Source organism: Wasmannia auropunctata, unplaced genomic scaffold, assembly GCF_000956235.1.
Source record: "Wasmannia auropunctata unplaced genomic scaffold, wasmannia.A_1.0 LD336050.1, whole genome shotgun sequence".
Taxonomy (NCBI): domain Eukaryota; kingdom Metazoa; phylum Arthropoda; class Insecta; order Hymenoptera; family Formicidae; genus Wasmannia; species Wasmannia auropunctata.
In genome coordinates, this window is record NW_012026840.1 from 53422 (window position 1) to 80638 (window position 27217).

The following is a 27217-nucleotide window of genomic DNA, read 5'->3' on the forward strand; positions in this document are numbered from 1 at the left end:
TATATATATATATATATATATAAAATGCGCGCAATTCATTTTTCCTTCCTCTTAATCCACTTGCAAATTCTGAAACTCCAAAGGAGTATTTTTAACAGCTCGAATACGTCAGCGAAAATATTCCTCCGAGCGCAAGATAGCCGGAACGGAGAGGCGCGCGCGCGCGTTCTAGTTCTTTTATTTTAATCACCCTTCCGACTATCTCAATTCTTCGAACACGGATACTCGGTGCAAAACGCGTGCAAGAATAACAAGATTACAAGTTATACTCTCCTAAAACTTATATACGGGCGAAGATTCTGATTTTCGGACAATTCTCCGTTTCTAAAACTACCCGACTATCTACATTTTCTGTCCCGCGACGTTTTCTACCTTCACTGTCACAAGGTCCCGATAAACACTATATCTAACATATTTCATACGATATACCTATCGTACAAAGGTAAAGTATCCAAACGAAGAGCAGCATCTCTCAAGGCCAATTACACGCGCGTTACACCAACGAATGTTGTATCCACACGGGAAATTCGTACGGAAATGTATATCGCGCCGAAAAGAAGAAGACGCTCTCCTTTCTCGTGCACGTGATCTCCACGGTCCACGACGATGCACTGATCCCGCTTTAAGATGCGATTCGTGCCCCGCGCGCGATCTTAAACGCACACACGCGCGCGCGCACCGACACGCACACGCCCATGTATATCATCGCACGTAATTATGACCACTTGTCCATCGCACGAATCAGAAGGTGCTCATTGCCGCGCGCGTGCACGGTCGATGCCGACGTTTCTCATTAATTATGTTCCCATGAATGTCAGTTAAAATATTAATGAGCGTTGCAATTGACAATCAGCTAATTGTTATTGATGTAAAAAAAAGGGAACAATCAATATAGCGAGATTACCGTCCGTTACGGGAGGTATAAAACGCGCGGCCAATGACAATTAATTTCACGCGCCACGTATACAAATTGAATTAAACTCGGTTCGGTCGAAATGTCCTTAACGATCGGAACGATTTTACGGAGCGTCGGACGGCAGGTTTTACGTCGAACTGACGCACACCCCGAGAGAGCGGGAGCGTACAAGATTTGAGAACCACCGTCTTTTGTCGCTGCTATGGGGAGACTGAAGGGTGCAAGGAGTCCACCCACGAACACCAAAGGCATTCTTCTATAATTTGTTCAATTTACGCACGAACACGCACCGTGTATAGACCCATATTCGTCGGAGTTATCCATTAGACCGTTAATCCAATAAGGGATTCGCCGCTTCAACGCTCTTTAGATCATTGCGACAGTGCTTCCTCCGTGCGCGTACCCTCTTTTACAAATACGTTATTATTATAAATTAAAAAACAAGGAAGAAACAAAAGTAATCGCCAGTCTGAAATAACGCCGCTGTAATCCACTTTTTACGTTTCTCCTTTTTTTTCGCCATTTCCATTATTTCTGCCGTCACAATCGATTTTATTTTTAAATCACGTACCCGACGTTATATTTCCCCCATGTATGTATCTTCGCGCTGTCGCGAAAAAGTGCACATTCTCATCCATTATTACTGAATTATTTCCCGGACGAACCGTTTGCCCCCGAGGCGGAAGTAGCAATAAACGGTTAACGCTTTATCGCCGGCTTTTAACTTCTTTTTTCTCCGACGTCCGTCGCTCCGGGTATCTACAATTCAAAAATCTGAATACTTTATGCCGCGCTATAAAACCTTTATGCATAAAGCGCGAGCGAGCCGATCTTTTCACGGGGCGTCTGCACGCCAGATTCGCTCGATCAGCTTTGACTCGCCTCCGTTTGCGAAGTGAAAAGAGACGAGCTGAATGGTGGCTCGCCGGATGCGCTATAAATAATTGCGCGGTAATACGTGTCTACGTATCGCACACAAGTAAATAGAAATAATAAATCTCGCATATATATCCGTGACAAATAATAAATCGCCAGATTAAAGATTGATATAATCTCTTGTGTTATCTACACAATTAATTTTTCGAGTAACAAACGCGCACAGGTAAATTCTCCGTCGCTAGATTTATTCGCTAAGAAAAAAAAAATGAATATATTTTGTACGATACATTTGCAATTTTGTTTCGCTCGACACATTCTTCAAAGCGGAATCTCATTTCGGCCCTCTCGTCTCGCGCGAGTAATTAAGTGCTTGGAAAAAAATGTGTAGACAACACCAAGTACCGTATATCCTCGTCGGCCCTCGTGAACGTCCATGCAGGCTATTCGCTTCTAACCAGCGAAGAGGGACGAAGGACGAAGTCCTATACGATACACGAAGGTGCGCCGACGCTCGAAGGGAAAGTAATCCTCCTCGAGCCCGCTTGTGTTCGTGCGAATCTATGTGAATATACTTAATCCAAGTCGAGAAGAAGGTGCTCGAAAGCGGTTCTCAATTATCTGATGCATCCATTAAAGCGCCGACGAGGATCCTCTTAAATGGATTTTCGAAGGAATCCGCCAGGACAGGCTGAGCTTTTGGCGTTCGCTCTGAATCGCGATGGATCGTCGATATATACTTTTCGCTCGCCTCCGCCGCGTCGGAAGCTCCCCCCCACCCCCCGACTCTTGACTCGCCTTTGCAACCGTATTTTCGTAAGTCTGCGATACCTTCGAGCAACGCATCGAAGAATTTCTCGTGACTTATATTCGAGCGAGAATCCTTCGCAAAGAAAAGTATATGAATTAATGTAGAAATCATTCGCTCCGAGTCTGTCTCAAGTATATATCCGCATGTGTCTCTCGGTGTAATAAAATATATTTATTTATTATATTATAAAATATATATATATATTTATTATATTTCATCCGTCGTAATAAAATATTTTATTATTTATTAATTCAACGTATGCGGGAGACACTCTCAAATTTGAAAAGATATTCGAGTGCACTTTTTTAGAACACAGCGAGTTCGATAGATGACGGAATGAGAGATTAAAGGGGAACGACAAGCGAATGTTCTCTTGCGATTGCTAGCACGAACAAAGAAAATTACGTGACAGTCGCGTAGTCACGCCGTGCTGGCTAAAAAAGCTCGTCGCTTAATTGGCGCTAATTCACCGAAGCACCGGTCTCGCCGTTCCGATGATCGTGCCTTCCTCCCCGGTTAAATTGTGTTTACGGTGATCTCATAAGGCGGTGTCCACCGAGCGGAAGTGAGAGATCGCGGTTAATACTTCTCTTGAAGAACTAAATTTTATTTCTCCCGCTAATTGTCGGCCGTCTTTGCGCGCCGTTGGGCACTTCATTCTTTTCATTCTTCCCGAGAAGGAGATATTGTAAATTAAATGAATCCACATAGAAATTTAAGTAAAGCGAAATAGAATTAATTCACATATACACTTATCAATTAGAAGGATGTTACATTATAACAGCGTTATATTCAAAGAGGCATTACTTTCCAATTTGACGGCACGTCCACACGGATCGTTGAATTTTTATGAGAGGGACATTTCTGGGGTATTCGAGGCAATCCCGGACCTCGAATATAACCCGAGGGGAGAAAGATGAGGCTTATTTAACGAGATGGGGGAAAAATCCGTCGCTGCCATAAATGCGAGACACATCTAATGTCGGAGTCGGTATTCGGAGTGTGTATATATATATATATATATATATACCGAGAGAATGATGATTAGTTTAGGACATAATTTACGGTCGCGAGAGCGCGCGGGTTTGGCGCGCGCGGGTCTTCCGGGAAACGTTGGGGCAGATTAAGGGCAAGGGTATCGACCAACGGCTACGGTTATCCGTGAGTTTACCCCAGTTTCGGAGTCGCTCAGACACTCCGAGATTGTCTACGGACGGCGGATTCAAAGACGGACGGAAAGGGGGCTTTAGCGCGGGATAATGCTTTAAATTATTAAGTTGGTCCTTTGTGTTTGCGCGAAAGCAGCCTTAAGGCGCCTCGCTCGCTTCGAAACGAGCGTTTCCTCGCTCGACATCGGCCGCTGAGCATTCCTTCTCGAATGCCGCCTCTCAAGTTCGCGCGACTCAATTCGATTTGACGACGACGCACGTATAATACGTTGCGTGTCGCGAAAATCGTGACGAAAAAAAAAAATGAGCCCAAGCGATTATAATTGTTCACGCTCGCATGCGCGCCTCGACGCATTTCGATGCGATTTTATCGCGCGTCGTCTCAGGCCGCACCGGCAATTCGGAATAATTGGAGCAGCACAACACCGCATTGTAAATTGCGTTATACACACCACGGCGGACTGATTAAACGGCCCGCGAAATAGCCCCCAAATGCTGACCCAACTCGGCGTTGTATCAGTGTTACAGAGTGATTGCGTTTCATTAGTTTCATTAAAGCACGCTAACGTTGTTGCCGCCAACGTCGATAACAGCGCACACCACACACATACACATACACACACACACGAGCGAATCGTGTATGCTTCGATAGTTTTTTTTTTAATTACTCTTTGCAAATAAAAAGAAGCTACTATTACGAGGGAATGCATGAAAGCAACGCCTACAATTACGAAACGCGTCTCTCTCAACCGTGTTATTTTACACCGTTTGTTTTACACGCTTATTTGCTTGCTCGACGAGAGTACTTTTTTCATCTTTATTAATCACGAATGATTTACGGTTGATTTCCCACTCTGTTCGAGTCTCCGAGAGGCAGCAGCTGAAGATGTCGATAATTGCAGTAGGGATGTATTTTATTGCGCGGACCCCGGCCGATTTTATTTTCAGAGTCATATTTTCCTCCGAGATGGAATTCGGACGGGCCGCATAACATCGCCCTGGTGGCGAAATCCAATTACCGCGCGCCATAACAATTGCACACGTGGAAAACAGTTTTGGCTTCGGAAGATCCACGAAATTCACGCTACAACTTCTGCCTCATTTCCGGCGGTCGTTCAGCGTAATCCGGCGGTTGCTTACCATCGATTCTTCATAGGCATTCGCGGCGATTCCCTCCTCGGGGGAACGATTTTCCCTTAACAGAGATTCTATTTTCTCATTACGGAGAATCTCATTATCCACAAGCGATATACATGGTTTTCCTTCCATTCGCAAAAAGTAGGTCAATTTGATTGATTGGTAACGATGACTTGTTCTTGCAAAATTTAAAACCCAAATACATTATAAGTATTCCGCGAACGCGGCACTCTGTGTATTGAATAGTAACAAAAAGAATGTGAAAAAGAATTTCGTTGACTGTAATCGTAGGTACTTTCTCGTAAAGGAGATGCGCGCGCTACACCGGCGAATCAACGAAATTGGATGGATGGCCTGCGGTTGGATTTTTCGAGATGCGTTTACACGATGAAAATTAGAGAGAGAGCCATATTTTTGCGAAAGCGAAAAATCAGGAAAATAAATCGAAGCGAAAAAAAAAACGAGGGGAATTGCCGCGTTTTCCGCACATTGTGTTGAAATTCATTGAGAGTGACGGAGAATGAATTAAATAAAATGAATTAAATCAAATATGAGATAATAATCTCACGGAATGCGGGGGAGAGTAATATGATAAGGTGCGCTCGATTGCATAAATCCGCGAGAAACCGCTCCCGCGATATTTTGGTTGCGTAATAAATGGAACGCGATAACTTGGAAATACACGCTCGTAATTTTCAAACGAAAACTTGTCGATCGGAAACCATTTTACTAATTAATATACGAAGAAATACGTTATTATTAATGCATATTAAATACACACATGGAAATACACGCCTCTCGCGCGCCGTATGTTTTCCATCCGCTTGATAACGACCCATTTCATGCGCAAATAAAGTAAATTCAAACTCACGAGGGCTGTGACCGTCTTGTTTCTCAATTTTCGTCGGGTAAATGTAAATAGCCCGAGGTGGATCCAAATAAGAGATCGGTCCGTTCTGTCCTGCGGTTTCGCGCGTATCAAATATCAATATTGTTTCAGCATCAGAGTTCAGATTGCGGAGTGCGAAAGTAACGCTGGGCAGAATCTGCGGCCAAGGCCATATACGGCCAATGAGATAATTTGTGGCATGTAGCAGGAATGGTCGATAACCACCCCTGCCTGCCGTCCCCCTTGCCCCGATGATGCTCACACCCCTGGACGCAATTCGAATGTTCGCGTTCGGTAATTAATGCCGGATAACCGTTTAATATACCTATTTTGAGGCCGGTTTCCTACTGCTGTCCGCGTGCACTCTTCACGTTTCGCGATCGCGTCGACTCTCCGGTTGGAAACCGGCGGAAAGCCCGTTTTCGAAAGGTGCACGGAAGGCGCGATATAAATAAATTAGCGATATAAAAATAGCACGCGGGAATATAATGCATTATGAAAGTTATCACGTGGACTTAATAATTTTCAGTAAATTATAGCAGTGGATATATGCATGAGACACAGATGTACATATAACTCTCGTAAAATTATTATTATTAGATCCCCGTTCTCTCTCAATAATCGAAAATGTCAACATTTATTTATGCAGATTTATTGCAGCACATCAGGGGATCTTCGTTTTTAATTAATAGAACGGAGGAATGGAAATAGAACGGTAATGACGCAATACACAGAGATGGATACGCGTATATATATATATATATATATATATATATATATATATACATATATATATGTACAATTATACATATACACATCGTATATACCGGGCGCGAAGTAAGATAACCGTGAGATATGTCAGCGAATATCTTCGCCACGTCGCTTATCCGCCGCGCTGTTAATGACACTTCCTGAAACTATACGGTATACCACCGCCGCGCGGTGTCATCGCAATGAAATAGCATAATGCAATCCGCCGCCGGCTATGTATGTACGTACGTAATCTGCAAACCGATACTTACATGCGGCTTTGGAACTGCAATAATAACGATTACACCCGAGCGCGTCACTGGCAATCCAACCCTCCGTTTAAGCTCGTTTCAATATTATTCCGCGCCGCGGCGTATAGGTCCGTCGCAATTATGTATCGCGCAACGTCGATATCTCGGCGTATAGGTCACTCGCGAAGATCTTATTACGCGCCTTCACGCATGTCGCGAGTGCGGTGCATATGCAAATCTCCGCGCGCGTATAATAAGCCTACCAGAATATAAACGCGCGGAAAGAGTGCAACGCGCTATAATATCCTACGAAAGGGGTCGCACCCCTCCTCCCCCTCACCCTTCTCGTCGCGGCGGAAAAAAAGAGCCGGGCTCTTTGCGCGATGTTATACGCCGCCGCGATAAACCCAGCGAACATAAAACTGGAATTTACGGGCCTATAATTCTCCGCGGGAGAGACCGAAGGGGCGCGACGCGTTTGTAAATCCGTTTAAAGTCGGCCCGCGCGCGACGCTGCCGCTGGCCGGTCGCGGTATGCCTGCCGGCTCGTTCGCCGCCAGAAACTAACGATTTCTCTACGACGGGGATTGTTAAAAAGGCAGTTAAAAGTTGTCACGAACATTGCTGGTTGCGGTAGGTGGACTAACGTGTCTCCACCGCGGCCAGATAGTGCACGCCAAGAGAAACAGAGAGGGAAAGGACGAAACAAAGAAAAAGTGCAATTATCGCGCCGCGATACAAAATTAAACGCCCCGTGAAAAATCTCACTTATCATGTATAGCCGCTTAGAAGTCAGATATGTATCAGAAAATAAACAGGCCCCGTCGCACTAATATATAACTAATCCTATCTCCAGAGGGAAATCACCGGTTATCCCCGGGGTATTATCCGCGGCCATTCGAGAGAGAGTCCCTGTTCTTATATACACCGCTCCCGGATGATTCTTTCATGGGACGGCCTCAGCAAATTGAATCGTCCGCGGCGACCGTACGTATAAGGTGCCATTGTCAGGAAGCAATTTGAGAAAGGCGACTATCGATCGTACCGGGAACCGCGCATCGCCGGAATATTCGGAGCGGAATAACTCGACCGCGCGAGCGGTCGCGATTTCTGAGAAAGTTTCAAATTTTTCACGAAATTTCGAAATCGCGCACTTCATGCGGAGGATTACACGGGGGCACGTTCGCGCGTACCTATATACGGCCGCAGCAATTCGAGCCCGGGAGAAGTTCGATTCGATCGAACTTCGAAAATAGCTTCCGTCGTTCTCGACTATTTTACGACCATTACCGTCAGCCGTCGTGCCCTCCTCGGCGCGATCGTGCCGTTGCACTCCCGCACTTGCAGCCGCCCGCTCTTTGCCCCGAGGATTTGCCCTCGTCAGTGTCGACCGTAGTCCGGCAAAATCCGCTCTTTATCCGCTTTTCTCGCGCGCGAGGCCGCGAGAATGCGTGCACATCACCCGTGCACGGATCACCGTGTATACCGTGTACAGCTGGACTCTATACTCGCCCTCTCGAAACTGCGAGTGGAGTCTCAGCGGAAAATTTACGAGGGCGGCCGCCGATCTGTCTCGCAAGCTTTTCATTTTCAACGTCAGGATATCCCGACGGCCAAGCCTTAAATTTAATTTCTTAAGGTAATCGATGGTACCGGGCACACCCTAGCTGCGGTCCGTCACACGAAGGAAACGAGAGAAAAGGGACAGGATTCGACGAGGGTGGAAGGTGCGGAAGCGTCGCGGGCGAGGGCGAACGAAGAAGTGCGAGACGTAAGGAGAATAAAAAGGGCGCGAGAAGGCGGGGGAGTAAATAAGTGATGTCGCGTCGAATGGCCGGTGTCGTAAACAAGACAGACGATATACAGATAGAGAAATAGACGTTTTATCAAACGTATTCTGGAACAGCATATTCTTTTAGAAGAACTATTACATTCTACACACACACACACACACACCAGAAAGTACAAGCGGGGCAGTCACGCAGACTACCAAAATAAAAACGTAGAAAGTTGCAATGAAGTAATTGTACGGCTTAGGAGTAATTAAGAATAAAAATAGAATGAGAACGAGAGCGCAGATAAGCCTGAGCATTAAATGCCAGCACGAGGAAAGAAACGTATTGTATAATTAATTAGTTTGGAAAGAAGGATAATGTTTGGATACGTTTCAGATTTGAACGACTCGATAAAGCGAAACTTGAGAATGAGATTTATATCTTGACGGCACTAAAGTCTCAATTATCGATAGCAGAAATGATCTATGGTACATGTGGCGCGATATAATGGTATGCGTAAGTCGTTTGAGCGATGAGCGATGACGTTCTTACAAACTTTTGAATGATAATGGAAGTGTTCTCGGAAGGTATTCCCTCAGAAAGAAAGGGAGGAAGAGAAAGAAAGAAAGAAAGAAAGAAAAAAAGAGAAAACAGAAAGAGTGTAGCATGAAAGAAAAGAATGGCGGACAAAGAAGCGGAAAAGCGGTTTAGCAAACAGGATCGGTTAACAATGACTCGGCGAGTGAGTTTTCCATCGACTCCGTGCGAGCGATCATCTTTTTTTCTAGACCGAGAGAAGCGGAAAGCGCGGCGGTATCTCGCGATACGCGGCGCACGCGAGACACTTTTAATATTTCGCGCCAGCAGCGAGGAGCTTTAATTCGACATTAATGAGATCCAACAATTTCAGACCGATCGAATGGCACGGCGGCGGAAAGAGCCGGCAGTATCGCGTTTATATGCGAACGATGACGGCGACTCCGCATAACTGCGTCCTGATTGTTGTCAATTTGTATAATTATACAATATGGATGCTACACTGTCGCGTGCACGCGGCCATAATTCACAGAACGCGTGTATACGTCGTCGAATGCAGCGCGCATAGATGCAAGCTGATGCGTGACATTAATAGAGTCGCAAACTCGATTGTCATTTTGCAGAGGGGCCCCGCGTGTGCGTGTGTCACACGTATAAATTTGTCCGCGTGAACGTTATGCATACGGGAGGGAGGGGGCCATTCATCGCGCATAATATTGTGTAATTTAAGACAATATTATTATGCAATATCCATATAAATTTATAACGGCGATAAGGATATTATTAATGCGACACTCAATTTGCGCATTCCTAATCGGATTTTATCGACTCCCGTGCATCGACTATATATATATATCTGTCGAATACAGTTCCGCTCGAAATTGAATTTTCCTTTTAACATACAGAAGCCAAACACACACGAACCGGAAGAGATGACGGAGAGTCTTCCGGCGAATTTCAAAGACTTTACAGTCTTCATACGCGGGGAAAAAGTCGGTATGGTTCGCGGAGCGCTGTACGAAGAAATTATGCGAATCCTTGGAATTTTTAGGTTCTGAAACTTTAAAGGGGTAATAACGTCGCGTCGGAAGTTTTATCGGTCGGGGAGGGAGGGGGGGAAGGGGGGGGAGAGGCGAAAGCATAGGCCGCTTGACGGCGGCACGTGCGACACGAATAGCGAAAGTATCATCGTTCAACGTCGTCGTTGGGATGCCACGGCGTCAATTAATGCATCGAAATTGCGTTATACCGGTATAGCTTTTACGGCGTACGAAGGTAACCGAACGTCTCCGGAGCAAAGTGGTGGCTCGGCGAAACGCGGCACCATCGCGGGCCCGCATCGGCGAAACGGAATTGTATATGTTTCTCGGTTAAAAGTGCATTGCGGCCGTAATGCATACGATGGAGTGTGCTAAAACCGAGGCAACTTTCCTCGGGTGTGCAACCCTACATATATATATGTATACCACTTTGTATTACTTTAACGCAATTATTTCTCGGCGAGGCAACGTTCAGAATAATTTATTTGAAGATCTTTTCCACGATGCATCTCTTTGTAGTAAGTCTTCGCTTAGCGGAGATAGAGAAAATCGTCGGGGCGAAATTACAAAAAAGAAGAATAATTGCCCGTCGTGCTATGATTGCGCGTAATTTGTAAAATAATTGAATATATCGAACATATATATATATATTTCTATTTCTAGACAAATTAAAAGTGAGTAGAACAAAATTGAAACAAGGTTTCGTTATTGATTTTACGTAAAAAGAATAAAAAGTCACTGTAGAACAAAATTTCCATAAAACTTTATTTTTGGGAAAATCGATTTTATGTCAATCGAAATAATTAATATCTTTCGTAATTATATAAGGATGCATATACATTGCATTGACATAAATCGTTAAAGAATAAAAGTATTCAATATACTTTTAGTTTTTATTATTATTTCAATGTACTATAATTAAAAAAAAATAGTAAATAATATTTCATGTTGCCATAGAGAGTGACATTTGTAAAATATCAATTTTTAAAATAAAATTTTTTAATTAGAAATAATAAAAATATTACATTTTCCTCGTATTTCAAAAAAGGGGTAGGAGGGAAGAGAGAGAGAGTCATTGTTAAAATAAATTCATCAACCTGGAACGTCATTGAAAATTACGTTAGTTCAAAACAGAACAGACGTTCCTAATTTTCTGATTTTCAAATCCAATTTTCTCGAAAACAAAGCTTCGTTTAAAAAAGTTTCGCCCCACTTTTTTTGTTGTGCTTTAGAATCACCCCGGCCGCTATACCGCCACTGTAACTATCTCCGCGTGCGGCTTGGCAAGTGATTTCGCTTGGAACACGATCGGCGACGACCAATGTGGCCACACGAGTGCAAATAAAATCACGTTCGCAGCAACATTATCAAATATAGAGAGTGGAAGGGCGGGGGGGGGGGACAAATTGCCTATTTTTATAAGGAGTTGCGAAACCGGCAGAAAACGGTCGCAGTGGAGCACCGTGGCGCGAGTCAGGCATGCGCGCACGGTGCAGGGTGGCGCGCGGCAGTGAAAGAGCTCGAGGGCGAAACCCACGTTTCAGTCCGTCGCGTGTGTTGCTACGGCACGTATAGTGCACCGCTCTCCGGCGCCGCAGTGCTTTCTCTCTCTCTCGTCGCGATGCTCTCAGCGGATCTCTCGAGCGGGGAGGGTAGCAGCCCCCCGTGACGCCGTGAGGGAAGGAAGAGCACGCGAGAGTCACGCGTACATATACGTGACCGAGGAGGACCCGGGGCGGCGGTGGTGGTGGTGCGCGAGTCCCACGCGATATCGTCCCGCTGAGGGGGCGAGATGACGTCTCGACGGAGCGCCGTGCGACCTCGCCGCTCGTCGCGGATCGCCGCTCCTCGCGCGTAAACCCAAATTCCGCTCTCTCGTGAAATTCCCGCCCGACCGCCCGCGCGCGACGTTCGATATCGGATCTCCGTCCAAGATCGTCCCGCGCGCGTCCCGAGGCACCCCTCAAATTCCACCCCCGGAACGTTTCCGTCAAACGACGACGAGTGATACGTGACGGTAACGCGGAACTGCAGTTTGTACGTGTCTGAAAACTCGTCCCGCGAGATCAGCCTCCGCGCACCCGAGATCCCGGTTCCGAGATTGGCATTTAAATTTTTGCAAGAGAGAGAGAGAGAGAGAGAGAGAGAGAGAGAGAGAGAAATCGTCGTTAACCCCGAATGGCGCGCGGAATCGAAGGATGCACGTGATCCTATTTAACGCTACATCCGATTAGAATATGTCGCGTAAGTCTTTAAAAAGCAAACGAGGGGAAAAGGTCGAGCACGCTGCAGCGACTACACCGCTCCGGTGGCGGCCGAGAGATGACTATACCAGTGGCGAGAGAGAGAGAACGATAAGCCTATTATCAGCCAGCTTTAAGTGAAGCGAGATTGATCGCGTAAAAATAACCGGCGCGCGGCACAAAAAAAAAGAGGATCACGTGGCGGGAATGCGCGCGAGGTGCACTTTGCGGCGGCGACTATATCGGTGCGGGGTACGCGTTCGTCAAGACCGTGCGTGAAAGAGCCTCCCCCGCGGTGGGTGACTTCCGGTCTGGGGAAGAGGGGTTCCCGCGCCGCGTTCTCCTCGCTCTCGCCGCCCGCGCCGCTCCGGAAATGCTCGCGGGGGATCACCGTTGTGCCGTTGGGTGATGACGATTGGCGGTGCGAATTGTCCGTAACAAGACTTGGATGATGACGGATTCCCCGACACCATCGACCAGCAGACATCACGACGACAAATGCGACAAGCACGAGAAATCCGATAAGACGGTGCTACTGGTGAGCGAATCTAGATTTCGCGCGCGAATCGCGCCCGTGGACGGCAACGAAATTCCCTTTCCGCCGCCCCCCCCCCTTGCCCCCCCTTCCCCCCTGAAGTCGATGTAACTTTAACGAGCTTTCGCTGCAACCGACTCTCGCGACCATTTTTCACGTCATCGTGACGAGATCTTTAATCCGATATGCAGTCTCCTTAATTCATTTTTTAAAAAGTCCCTCGCCGCCCGTTACATTTCCATTTCACTTTTTACAGGATACACGGGCGAATAATTGATGCCGGGGAACCAAGTAAAGTCAGCCCAAGAATAATGCATAAAAAATGATATTTTGTGCAGATAATAGCGGGACGGGACACTCGCGGAGTGATTAGCGCGGCGTTATTTTTTAATTTTCGTGAGTCGTCACGCGCGGGCGTCTCTCCCTGTGGACGATCACGTCGTTGGTAATTATTCGCGACGCGAATCGATTCGTAAATTATCGACGATACAGGCCATTATCTGTCGCTCTCAATTATTTAATAATGTGCCTCGCCCGAATGTCGAATTATGTGGCGGGAATTCCGCGTTATGCAAACATATCGTTACTACGGTCATTTGGACGGGCGTGCTCGACGGGAGAAATATATAACAATAGCGAGAGTGACGAGTGACGAGGGGGTATAGGCGCCGCTTTATTGCCACGTTGAAGGGCGCGCGCGTGTATTACGGCGCGCGTTTCCGCCACGCCGTATAACTTACACACGGGGGATAATCGATGGAGCCCGCGATCGCGAGTTTCACTTTTCGTACGTTTCAGCAAATCCAGGACATAAACAGCCAGGTAGCGCAGTTCCGAGATTTGCTCATTAACATCGGACAGCCGCGCGACTGTCCGGAGCTGCGCGAAAAAATACGGAAGCTGCGCCGCAGCTGCGTGGAGGCCTGCAAGAGCACATCCCAACTGGTACTGCCGCACGTGCAAAGGTGAGAGCCTAGGTGTTAGAGACGAAATCCCAAATCAGCAGAGGCTTTCCCGCTTCCCCCGATCCCGAGGATTCCCGTGGAAATTTAAAAAATTCATGAACACCTGTAGTACTAAGAATCCGATATCCGGTGAATTTTCCTCGAATTTTCCTTCCGAGAGCAATATCTACGGCACTTTGGGACACGTGCGTTTGAGTTGAGCGTATATATCAGTACGAAGTACTGATATGTATACGCGAGCGCAAAGTACACTATTCCGAGTTCCTTCCAAACTATTCGCGCGCTCGATCGAGTTAATAACGTTCGGCAGACGGACTGCTCGTCTATCACGAGAAAGGTAATCTCTCGATCGCGTGCACCCATTTTCCCCGCGACACTCGCCAGCTGCATTACCTTCGTAAGAGCTGTGACTCTATCGCAACGGGCAATTTTCCGGCGACGATAACGAGGCCAGAGTCACTTGCCCTATTCGGCGGGTCGCGCGCGAAAGCGACGTTTCTTTGCGCGACGACGAAGGAGAGGAGCGAATGTAAACCGCGAAATTAACGAGGACGTCGTCTCATATATAGGACAAGGTTCCGTCGCCTAAACTCCGGAGATCCAAGTTGGTTGAGTTGGTTCGCGACAGCGACAGCGCGCGCAAGAGAGAAAGAGAAAGAGAGAGAGGGAGAAGAACTTTTTCTCGATTTCTTACATTGCTTTCCGCTCAGTCCCTCGCACGTCTCGTACAATGCAGGTCACAGAGAGAAACGACGAACGACCGAACGTTCGAAGAATCATGGCCGTGAGAAAAACGTCATGTGCCGTCGCCACAGCCGCCGCCGCCGCCGCCGTCGAGCACTTCCAATAACTTTCATTCCTTAAGTTTGCCGGGCGCGCCAGGCGGTGCTCGCTTTATCACCGATTTACGTAAGGATTTCCGCCGCGTTCCTCGAGCGACTCGCGATTGACTTTGCAATTCGTCTCTCGACAAAAAGTGTCGCCTCTCCCGAACGAAGATCCAATAAAGTATTTCCGTGTCGCAATTTTAATCAATTTGATTTAATCATCTTGTTTATCCGCCGCGTACGGCTTACATTACGTGTATATTTAGTATTTCCAATGTGTGCTCATGTCATATCGCATTAATAATACAACGCGAAACGATGTAATATAATAAAACGTATTTTGATGTACATGTTTTTTATATATGTTTTTATATATGCATGTTATATATGTATTTATATATGTATGTATTTGTACGCGGGGAGAAAAAAAGATTTGTCGGTGCGACAAGTTTTGCGCTGCGGCGGCAAATGTTGTTATATTAACGTGCGGGGGTCGGCGAAAAGATTATCGGGAATACTAATTTTGTTTGCTGAAAATTATTTCGCTGAACCTACAAATTATCTCAGTTACTATTGATAACAAATTATCCCCCGCTACAAAATGTATATTCTATAGAGATAAACCGTTTTCGCTTTAACAGCACATTTCACGGCGAGAAGATCCACCAAACACACAAAACAAGCTCCGCTGAAGCAATATCGAATAATTGGTCATGGTAGAGAAGTTTGATTGCTTCCGCCGTCGAATATATGCGATAGCAGGCCTGCAGGTTTTCCGCGCCCGCAACGGCGGCGGAAGTCCCTTTCGCTCGCTCGCCCGTTACTCAGTCGGGCTCGTTGGAAAATTAGAAAACATGTTTTCGAACTACCCGTCCATCTTAATTTCAGGCATTTACCTTCGCGACGGCCGCGCGAAAGAAAAGACCCTGAGAGCGTTGACAGCGTCCGTGATGGCGTACATAACGCGGAGATTATTTACGTAAAGTCAAATATACGCACATGTATACGGCGTATGTATTATACACACACATGTGTATACATAAAATATATATATTGGGCGTAGTGTAGGGCTGCTACTTCGTCGATCTCGCTTGATCCAGGTCGCGGGTGTAGCGCGCTCGCTCGCGGAAAGTTTTGCACTCCGGAGAGCCGGAGCTTACCCGACCGATCAAATATTAATGCCGGAGGATTATTGCCTCCCCGTTGCGTTTGTTTTCGAGTTGCTCGCGCGTATAGCGATCCCCGCTATACGTACTAAACTTGCGCCACTAACTTGCGCCTTAACGGCACGAGAACGCGTAAAAGTCGCGCTCACGTCTCGTTCACGTGGTTCGCGCGACGCGCGGTGTATCGCCGTCGCAATTATCGCGAGAATTGTGAACCACACCGACCGCCGTCCGTCTGTCGACTCGAGTGAGATCGCGGTGTGCTCCGATTCGCTCTCGAAAAACTCTCGGACTCGAGTGACAACTAGACAGATCTCCGCGGGCTCTTGCCTGCAAGCTATGCCGAATAACATCCAATGGCGAATGGCCGATGAAATGAAAACAGTGCTTCAAAGCACAATAATTCTCGAGTGTTTTCCCACGGGTGAAATGAGAAATGTATAGTGAAAATTGCACGAAAGTGGGAGGACAAAGCAAGAATTCGAAATAAAGCTGAGAGAAGGCGGAAGAGAGTTCGTTTTATATACCGAAAAAGTCGAGATGACGTGTAACGCGCGATACATACATATGAGGACGACGCGCGTCGTCTTCGCGGAACAATCTCTTCTCAATAATTTAATTCGCCGCGACCTCCGCGCGCGGTGCGCTGTTGTACAGCTTCGAATGGTATTCACGTTTCAGCGTGTAAAAGTCGCGGGATCGGGCGGTCGCTTTTACAATTCGAAAAGCTATGTGCACGCACGCACGCATACACACACACACACACACACACACACGCCGAGATTTCTCGTAATTCCTAGATTAACGTAGGCGTTACCCGCGCGGCGCGGCGGTGGGCGGCCGCTGTTGATCTCTAAAGAGGAAAAAAAAGGCGCGCGAATAAAATGTCGGTGTGTATTTTGCATAATCGATGCAAGAGCGGTTGCGTGTTTCGCGACGATACGGCGCACGAAATGCCCGGCGCGGGAACATAAATCGAGCGACAGCGGCGACCGGGGTGTACATACATATGCAGGCGCAATCGAAAACGCGTGCGTGTAAAGATGGTGATCGATTGTAGATCGCGCCTCCCGAGGCGAGGACCGCGTATATACGCGACAGATATTGTAGGCATATTGTAGACGGCGAGGACGGAGAGACAAAGAAATTACATCCGGCCCCCGGGGTTATATTTATAATTTCTCGAGGTATATAGCGATAGTTGATGACCGATGCGAATAACAATTTGCGAGTATAAATTGAACTGTTGCGCCGCGGCAGGTGCTGTCGACGTAATCAAAGGAGGAGCTGAAACGCGAAGTGCTTGTCGCGTAGCGATATTGTTCCGAGCTTGGCCGGAGGGAAAAGGGAAAGAGGGGGGGAGGGGGAGGAGAAGGAGGAGGAGGAGGAGGCTGCAACTTATAACGGGGGCAGACGGAGGTGCAATAATTAACGTTTCGTAACGGCCGGGATGATCCGGCTTAAGCAAAGTAGGTAGAACGGTGCGTGTACGCCGCGGGCATTTACGATGCGATTTAGTTACTCAACGTCGGTGTCTAATTAAACGCTGCTCATTGAAAATCCCGTTACGCGCGTTGGCCCCGCATATTCCGACCGCGGTACAATCTAATTTCGCGTTCGGCAAATAATTATTCCCGCGTTCCGGAAGCGCGCTTCAGATATGCGGTACAATTATAGCGAGCGAGCGGCCTCGCTTGAACATCTCCGCGCGCTTTTTTTCCCCTCCCCTCCCTCCCCCGCGGACACTGGGTATTACACGGTCAATTCCCCGAGTCAAGTTTCGGCCGCCGGAGAAATTCCCACTGTAAATTAATGCAGGAAAATGAAATTCCGTTGTCCGCCTATACATCCTTACTCTCCCTTCCCCTGGCACGGCTCATCGAAAGGGAGTTTTTACTTTCGATGGCCTTAAACAGTTTCGCGATTGAAGTTGAAATTAATCGTTCGGCGAAGTGAACGTATAACGTAATAGTAATGCCAGGAGTCCTGAACTATAATAGTCGCGTATAATATCAACGTGCATATTGCATGTTTGTCCTTTTACTTCGAAGACAGGAGAATGCATGAAAAGAATTTCGAAGAAACGAATTCGTGAAACATTTAGGTTTTCATTAAGGTGCGCAAAGCCCCGGAAGGTATTATTCAAAAGCGACTTGCGTGAAGATGAGAGAGAGAGAGACAGAGAACGAGAGAAGGGAGAGAAAGAGAAGGGACGGTGAAGGAAGGAAGACGGAATCAGTAATTGGGAGTGGCGCTAACCTTTTTACGAAACTCTGCACTTCCACCTTTAGTTCAACCTTCCTGGCTTAACTTTTTGCGAGGAACCAATCTGTGAAATCGATAGCTTTCTTTCCTTCAACGGCGAACGGCGTTGTACGGTGTGCCAGACGGGTTTTCCTCGCAAAAGGATTTAAATTCCGACATATTGAAATCCGAGCCGTTCCCTACAAAGCCGCCACGAGTTACAGCAAACGAAAGTAAACTCATTTCAATCCCCCCGTCTCTGCACCTTTCGTTATAACGCACAATCCGAACACTTTATTTCTCGAATAACTAATCTTAAGTCAATTGAGATAGTCGCAAGTGTACCTATTACACAGGACAAGTAATCGAGGAAATGTATATATATAAAAAAAAAGACGGAAAACAAAAGAAGAAAATTGTTAGCAGCTTCGGTATTAATCGGCCGTCTCGGCAGCGGCAAGTCGAGCTGTCACGAATATGCAGATTGAGATCGGTTGCCGTCGGTCGCGCCAATCTATTTCGCACGTTAATTGGAATCTCATTAAACGGAAGCCAACCGAAATGGTTTCTCTGCAAGGACTTCGCTCAATGCTCGACCGATGCGGTAATTGACGTAAAACGGGTTAATCAGAGTACTTGGTTTTCCTGCGGCCTTCTACCGGCGCTGCCATGCTCCCCCGGTGCCACGATTTTACGTTATCGGATTACGCCCTCTCTTCATGGCATATTTCGCAAAATATCGCCGGTGACTCTCGCTCTCCAGAAATTCAAGGCAGCGGTATTTATTATACAAGACCTGCCGCGGAAAGGTGATATCGCTCGGGATACCGTTTATCCCTCCGCTCGCGTTTGTTCTCCCTCCTCCCTTCATTTTTAAGATAATACATCATCTAAAGCCAAGGATTGCGTTCCAACGAGGTCATCCTAAAAGCTCGCCTTCCTCCCCGGCCCCCGCCGCCACCGCCGCTGAAAATTCTTACATGTCTTACGCGAGCACGTCGTTAATGCTGCGACGCCTTTCCTTCTTTTTTTTCCTTTTTATTTACCATCGCAAATGTCACCAGGGAGAAGCAACGAGACGTTAGCCTATAACAGGACGCGATACACACCGACACTTGAACACGTCCCTGCGAGACGGTGCGCGCGTTAATGAGACCAGCACTCGTGCCTCGCGGGTGACCCCCCTTCGCGTAAGCAGTAATAATAATGTTTTTAATGTAATTAACTTGGCCGACTATACGGAGCGGAGACGGAGTCAAGGAGAAATCAGATTTATGGACTTTCAGCTAAAATCGCGCGCGCACCTCCGAGAGAGAGAGAGAGAGAGAGAGAGAGAGAGAGAGAGAGAGAGACCCGACAAGGAAGTCGTTAAAGCAATTCGTATCTCTCGCGATAATGCAATTTACCTCGCTGTGCATTCAGTAACGATAACGCGATCTTTCGCGGTTTTATTCATCGCGCGGCCTTGCGTCCACGATTACGTCCCTGCAGCCTCGTCTTTCGCTTTACTTCGTGAAATTGGGAAACCGAATCGGGACTGTTACATTTATTGTAACATTCTGTATGTGTATATATATATGCTCTTGTTAATCTTAGACGATCGAAAATGTTTTGAAAATGTTTTTCATTGCAGCGCTATGGACGTCGGAATACCGGTCGACAGTCCAAATCTGGTGTTGCTGTTCTACGTGGCTCAACTCTTCTTACGCGAGCTGCACAAGAGTAAAAACCTCATACGAATCATACCCATGGACATGTCCGGATATTACGGTAAGTCGTGCACGTTTACACGGCGTTTCAATAATTATCTGTAAATTGTTCGAGGAATCTGCGGACGCTGGAAAGTGGGAGAAAAGAGTCCTATACGTGAGACTCAACTTCGCTGTAACTTCTTCTTCTTTTTTATATATAAAGTACGCGGTCGCGACTTGGTCGTCGACGATTTTAATCTCGACGAGATAAATGAGCGCACCGGGAGTTTAACGTCACCGTCGCTTTCGGTAATAACACTCTTAATTATACACCAACGCGAGAGAGAGAAAGAGAAAAAGAGAGAGAGAGAGAGACGCGGTTCACGTTGGAAAGGTCCGTATAAAGAGCAAGCCGTAAAGGTGTCACCGAAAACGAGTCACGTTGCGTTATCCGCATGCACCGAGGCGTAACGTTAAATCGGTTTCTGCGGCCGCTTTGAGCCCGGGCCGGGATAGACTGATTTACGGCGTGTACATCCCGGCGGACCATAACTCTCAAAACTACCGCGTGCTGCAGTCCGCGTGCCACGCGCGCGTTCGGCAAATCCCAATTTCCGACTACACATCCGCCTCGTATACAATCAAGCCCAATTCTATCGCGCACGTATGTGTACACGTGTCAGAGAGAGAGAATGCGACCGGATCACCCCGTTTGCATGCGTACCGTTAATACGCGGTTTTTTTTCCTCTCCTTACCTTTCTCAGCGACTTTTGCCGAGCGACGAGCAGAGCGAGCCACAATGCAAAAGGTATCTCCCTTTCTCATATATATAAGTGAGAAACTTCGCTCCGAATAATTTATAACTATTTCCTTGACATTAGCGCGATATAGCTTATTCCAGGCGCTCGCTCATTTCTCCCTCCGTTGCACGTATTAAAGTTTATGGAAGCTTTTTTAAATCTCGTCGAAAAAAAAGGATGAGGGAGCGCCCTATGCACTTTCATATTAAAGCCACGCTAAACAGAGCGTTACGTATTAACACACATTATATTATTAAAAATATTATATTAATAAAATCGTGACTTATTACTTTTTTCGCCGCCCGCGTGCTCCCCCGCTTATAAAATATTTCCCTCTCGCGGAAATGGAGAAGTATAAGCTGTAAGAAACGTGGCCGAAATTGAATTGCCGCGCGCGGCTGAAAATCTAACGACACAGTTTTCGTCGCATTTACAGAGAATCGCGCCGGTCCCTCGTATATCGGCAATGTGGTCTCGCAGATCCTGCTGTGCAAACAGATTAGACCGGACTTCAACGAGGAGGAGCTCTGCAGCATCCGAAAGGACTCGGAAGAGATCGGCCAGCTGATAGCGGAGCTACAAGAATTTATGCCCCAATCCGAGGCTGACACGGGTACAATTCCGCCGGTACCTCCGTTCATATTCCGCCCGAGAGCTTTGCCCTACTCAGTTACCATTGTCCCACGAATCTATATCAGTCCGCGGTTTCCCGAGAGCAGATTTATCAGGCAATTCGTAGCGAGAAAGAAAAAATAGATCTATATATAATTGAATGCTGTATAAAAGTTAATATGATGGAACTTCTATTATCCGATCTGGTCGAAGTAGCGAACGAGATATTCGGACAATGGGAATTTTTACGGATATATAGAGCCAAACGAGAAGCAAAGGAAGTAAATTCATCGCGTAACATTCCGTGTGAATTGTAGCGAAATAGAAATTATCACAGTGTAATTTAACCAGTTTTCTTCAGCCTCCATTTTATCTCTCCAGTCCTTCTGTGAGTCGCTTAATTTACATATTTTCCTTAGTATATATTCGTCGCAGTGGTACGCCGCGTTTTCTTTCTACGCTTCGTAACGCTCTTCGTAACGCGTTCTGCTTCTAAAGTAGGAATTGTGCTTCAGAAAACGACTGGGAATGTTGTTCTCTGCCGTTTACGTCTTGTTGGTACACGTACATGTTTGTTTCTAGACTACCTGTGGGTACTCTGGGATGAAGACGTATGTTGTATCATGTGTAACACACACACACACACACACACACACACACACACACACACACACACACACACACACACACTGCTACATGTGTTTGCGTAAACGTATAACGCACACGAGGGATGTTCATTCTCTTAGCAATGCCGTTTGGATAATCGGAGCTTAAACGATGTTCGGATAATAGAAGGTTTTATTATATACGTACATAAAGGTACACGCACACATACACACGCACATACATACACATTTTCATTAGTATCAAGACATATATTTTCCAATATTGCTATACGAGAGTCGAAATTTTTCCGGCTTTGCGGAGCGAGATTAAAAGAGGAGTGGAGAGGGGATGTGGGATAAATAGGTCGGAAAGTCTCTGTAAACTCGAGTCTGAAACGAGGCGGAAGAGATACGGAATAGGCTTGATCGATACAATATGCGGAACGGAAAAGCATTGTAAGCGGCTTCTTTTCGGGCGCACGTCGTTAGTGCGTGTTGCCACAAACGTGTCGATCATATATAACGTGTGAACGTGGGGGAGAAACCCCCGTTCGACCCTTAGACCCCGGTAAATACGGGTCAAGGACGATCCATTCTGCAAAATCCGTTTGTCCGAACTGCATTCCTCCGGTCCGTGAAGGAAGCGCGCGGACGAGCGAAAGTGGCAAATGCCAGAGGGCAAAAGGGGGCGAAAAGAGCGGAAAAAAAGCGGAGAGAACGGTGTGGAGGGAAGGGGGGGGGCGGGGAGGGGGAGGGAAAATATACTCGTCGACCAACAAATCTAGGCTGCCGTTCGTAAAACAATCTAACCCGTTTGTTCGATAAATATTGCCTTCCATTGTGCTCTGCCGCGGGAGTTGACTTAAGCGTGAAACAAGAGGACGGGAAGGCGGGGAGGAGGAGCAGGAGGATGAGGAGGAGGAGGAGGAGGAGAGGGATGAGGATAGGCCGCGATGGAGAAGACGAAAGGGTGGTTTAAGCGCGAATTAAACTTATGTTTCTGCTTCATAAATCAATGTAACGACGGAATAATAGCGAAGTTACATTTGAGACGGTCGTATTATTAATGAATACGTAACACCCGGCAGATCCGGAATATCTCCCCGGTTTAAGCGCTCCGACTTTCGAATGTTCGAAGTAATGACAAATAAATGTGATATATTCGCTGTAACGGCCGGGACGCGACCGTTGTGAAAATCCCTTTTCTCCGGCGCGGCGGCGGCCGGAGCAATCAGAGGCAATGCCTTACGGATACTTGGAACGTGAAAAATTTCGAAATCGGAAAAGAGAGAGAGAGAGAGAGAAAGAAAAAAGGAGAACGCGACGCACGCGAAATATATGGCGAGCCGGACTAACGAATAGGGCGGGGGAGGGGAAACAACGCGTATGCAATCCAGGATTTATGGAAACAATATCGATGAACGTTTTCATATCGTACTCATCTGAATTCATGCTGCGAACTCGTCAATGGCCGAAGACAGCGTGTAATATGCAAGTGTGCGACACACACACACACACAAATATATATAAAGAAAACGTCGCTTTTCCATATGGAAAATCTCAATTTGCTGAATGTCATAATCAAACGCACACACACACATATATACACAAAAAAGCGTACTCGTCGCGTTCCTGATTCTGGTCGCGTAATGGTTTTTGCTCGACAGCTAAATTTTAATCGATTTTAATGCGCTCCGCCGTCGCGGGCTTGTTTTGCAAATGTATTCGCAACTAAATTAGTAATTAACAGTCAGGAGGGGGTGGACAGGGGTGGTGAGGGGAGCGGGGGGAGGACGGGGGGCAGAGGGTTTTCAAACGCGCGCGCGGTTCGGGAGCAAGGTCGGAGCGACCAGCTTCCGTGTGGCATGTCGAGCGAGACGGGCAGGAGGAGCGAGTCCCCCGTACTCGGACGGCGGCACTCCGGTTATCGAGAGGAAAAGCGGCAGCGTTTGACACACTCGGGGCGGTGACGCGGGTCAAGGTCGCGCGAGTCGAGTCGCGGGGAATCGAGATGATTTTCGCGCGCGGGAGATGGAAACGAGAATTTCGGAAGGGCCGGGTGAGCGCGGCCCGCACGTATACCTACAGCTCGCCGCGGAACGCCCCGATCTGAGCATTTTCGAGCGAGGTGAAAAAAAACCGGCGCGAAACGCGAAAATCGCGCTTCTCGTTAAACGGAACGCGGAACACAGACACCGATGCGATATACATCCCCGCGCGCTGTGGATCTCTGCAAACATTGTGGAATTTGCAAAACAATCCCGCCGACACGGTACAGGAAGGTGGGAGTTCGCCGAATACTTCCGGCGAGCGGAAACGCGACGCCGCAAAGCGGAATTACCGCCTCTCTCCTCCTTGGCGCGCAACTGACTTTGCATCCCCCTCGCCCGTTCCACAATGCAGTCAATACGTTAAATTAATGCAGTGCCAGCTATACCTATATAACACGGCATTAATTTCTTTGTTAGGAATACAAATTACACCTTTTTACGAAAACTATACGGTTACCGTTATTATTCCATTTTGTCGGTGTCTCGCTGAATTTTTTTAGTTTTTTTTAATAAAATAATTGATTCGATGATAATTTGCGATTTATTAAATTTCCACGATTACGCGTCGCTTCATTCCAACGGTATAATCTCGAATGCATATTCCGCGCGTATTGCAAATAATCGGAATTGCTCGAAATTAATTTCGTTTCGTCGAACAGATAAATACGGCCAGTGATAATGGTGATAAAGTTTATCTAACCAGAATATATGTGCGTTACATCCGTTGTTTGGGATTAACACCGCGCGCCGACATCCTTCGCGCGCGTTACGTCAAACCTCGCGAGATTATCCTTGTACGCTTTCAATCTCTCTCGCGGAATTTCATATTCCTGTCGCTACCCGACGTTATCCGGGAGGGGAAAGACCCCCGATGGTATTGCAATTTATAGCGATCGTCGCCGTTGACGGAATTAAGTCGTCCTTTTCAGCAGGAGGGACGCGCGATCTTTTTTTTTTCCCCTCCGTCCTCACGTCTCGTGTCTCAGGCTCGAAAGTATTAGCCGTCTACTTTTTTTCAATAAAAAAAATAAAGAGTTTACACAGAGAGAGAGAAAGAGAGCACCGTCGATCCTTACTACGTATCATTCGCACAATATTATCCATATTATATCTCTCTAAATCTGTGCGATAAAAATTTCGAAAAATTTTAGGATCTTCCCCTTCCTCTCCGTTCCTCGGGCACGTAGGCCACGTATAGGACAAAATACAGCGATCTAAGTCATAAAATTCTCTCTCTCTGATTCTCTCCCTAGAGAAACCCGTGGCCCTTCACAATCCTGGGAACAAAATCAATCGGAACAACGGAACACGGAGGATGCACCGATGGAGCAGCAACAGGGACCGGCAATCGTCCTACTTCCGCAACGGTTTCAGATTTCTGTGCTGCGCCGCGAGCACTAATTACGTTTAACGTATTATACACACACACGACTCATCCTAGCTCGATTCATTAAGAACGTTAATATATAGCTCCGATTATGTGAATAATTAATACGCACCGACTATTTTTTCGCGCGCGCTGCAGTGATTTCAACGCTAAATTCCCTGAAAATGAAGTTAACCAGGAATCGAGATGGCGCGGCGTTTCGTAAATTTGTATATAAATTAACGAATCCGCGGTGAAAAGTCCCCGTTTGTGAAGTAAACCCCCGAGGAGGGCGCGGTGGTTAATAGTTTGGCGATTTATTTTTCGAAGAAACGCTCACACAATGTCGCCTCACTTTCGACGAAACTTTAATATTCGCGCCTTCATTTATCGTAATTTCTCAAGCCAGTTTCCGCATCATTAATACACGTCTCGCTTGGGATATAACTCTTTTACGAGAGACAAGACGGGTAAAGAACGTCGCAACGATGTATAATCGACGGGAGATGCCGTATATATACCTTCGAGGCCTAACGGAGAGGCCTAAAACCTAAAGTACCGCTTGCGAGATATCCTTGGAGCAAATTTTTAACGTACGTACAGCCGGTGACAATCAAAGTAGCAGCTCGATACGCCGATAATTATTAACAAACCGCATCGCGGACGGATACACGGGTAAACGGATGACGGGACCGGATGACGGGGGAAAAAAGGGGAGGGGGGGGGGAATTTCAGCACCTTTTTAGCATCTCTCAGCAAGAAATTCTAGTGGCACTCGATACTACTCCCATTTTTTTTTTGGACGCCCTTTCAAGTCTCTCCTAAGAACTCGCTGCCCCATTAAATTTCCAAGTCACGGACGAAAGGGCACCGCCGCCGGTGTGTCGAGAGGCAGCCCTTTTGTTCAAGTCCACTCCACGATCGCTTCATCAATCCCGCTATATAATTGCTCGGATGATCTAAGAACTATCGAGTTTTGCCTAAATCGATTCTAATTTTACGATTCTCACGTCGTGAAGAATTTCGTCGCGCTTAGATCTGTCGTTCGTGTCAAAAAAAAATTTAATCGAGAATCTTCAACAAGGTATGTAGAATAATAATCAAAACTAGCTCGTAAAGATCTTCCGATTCCGGGTCTTCATATCCTAGGATCTATAGACGAAAAATGCAAATTCGAAAATTGTATTGTCGAATATATATAATATCAGTCAGAGTAAAATCTCGCGTCTGTGTGTCGTGTCAAAGCGAGAGAGTAGATGTACGTTGTGGAGCAATTATAATATCCTAGCGTATTTACAAGTGAGTGGACCAACCTCGATCTATTTATAATGCGCGACGGACGCGCACGCATTATAGCCCTAGGTATACGCGCGTTTCGCATCTCGCGTATATATATGTATATAGAGATTGTCTACAAAGCAATACGTAGGAGGTACACACGCAGAGAAGCGTTGCGCGAAGATATACATATATACATATATATATATATATATATATATATATATATATATGTATGTATAAACGAACATATAGACTTAGTCGGTGCACGCCCGTTCATACATTTCTCTCGCATGTATGAAGCGTTATGTGCAGCCGGAAGCAAAATCGTTATCTCGTGACTTTAGCCCTAAACAGTATCGTGCGTTATATTCAATAAAAATAAAGAAGAAATGAGAGAGAAAGATCGCCTATCCAGCTTTAACGATCAACGTTTTGTTCCGGAAGGTCGCTTTTGTCGCTTTAACTCGCAATAATAGATCTATTCATGTGATACCACAGTGCAAAAGGGATATTTTTGTATTTTCGCACAAATGGAGCGTTACTGTTTCGGGTTAATAACGATGCTGCGTGCGACCAGCGCGGGCGTCTGTGAAGAAAGAAAGAAAAAAAAAAGAGACAAAAAACAGGAGAAAAAAGAGCGAAGAGATCGATCGAGAGTCGTCAAACAGCCTGTGTACAT

The 27217-nt window shown here is 46.6% G+C and overlaps 2 protein-coding genes across 5 annotated transcripts in view; one reads left to right on the plus strand and one right to left on the minus strand.

Moving 5' to 3' along the window:
• The window catches only part of LOC105451503 (hemicentin-1-like), a 9058-nt gene extending 8435 nt beyond the window's left edge, over positions 1 to 623 (minus strand). For 3 of the 4 annotated variants that reach the window (XM_011691993.1, XM_011691991.1, XM_011691990.1), the window contains exon 1: positions 430 to 623. In XM_011691993.1, coding sequence (XP_011690295.1) covers positions 430 to 469 — 40 coding nt within the window. In that variant the 5' untranslated portion in view covers positions 470 to 623. The remainder of the gene's footprint in view (positions 1 to 429) is intronic. The other variant, XM_011691992.1, reaches the window with a different exon arrangement.
• Positions 624 to 12842: 12219 nt separating this feature from the next.
• On the plus strand, positions 12843 to 25423 carry LOC105451505. Its single transcript, XM_011691995.1, has 5 exons — positions 12843 to 12932; positions 13728 to 13894; positions 19765 to 19901; positions 21060 to 21236; positions 25145 to 25423. The coding sequence occupies exons 1-5, from the start codon at positions 12843 to 12845 to the stop codon at positions 25300 to 25302; spliced, it is 729 nt and encodes a 242-aa protein (XP_011690297.1). The 3' UTR covers positions 25303 to 25423.
• The last annotated feature ends 1794 nt before the right edge of the window (positions 25424 to 27217 follow it).

Coding starts and splice junctions, on each gene's coding strand:
- LOC105451505 (XM_011691995.1), top strand. CDS start 12,843: ATGATGACGGATTCCCCGACACCATCGACCAGCAGACATCACGACGAC. Junction 19,902..21,059: donor GGACATGTCCGGATATTACG/GTAAGTCGTGCA, acceptor TCGCATTTACAG/AGAATCGCGCCGGTCCCTCG. Junction 21,237..25,144: donor CCAATCCGAGGCTGACACGG/GTACAATTCCGC, acceptor TTCTCTCCCTAG/AGAAACCCGTGGCCCTTCAC.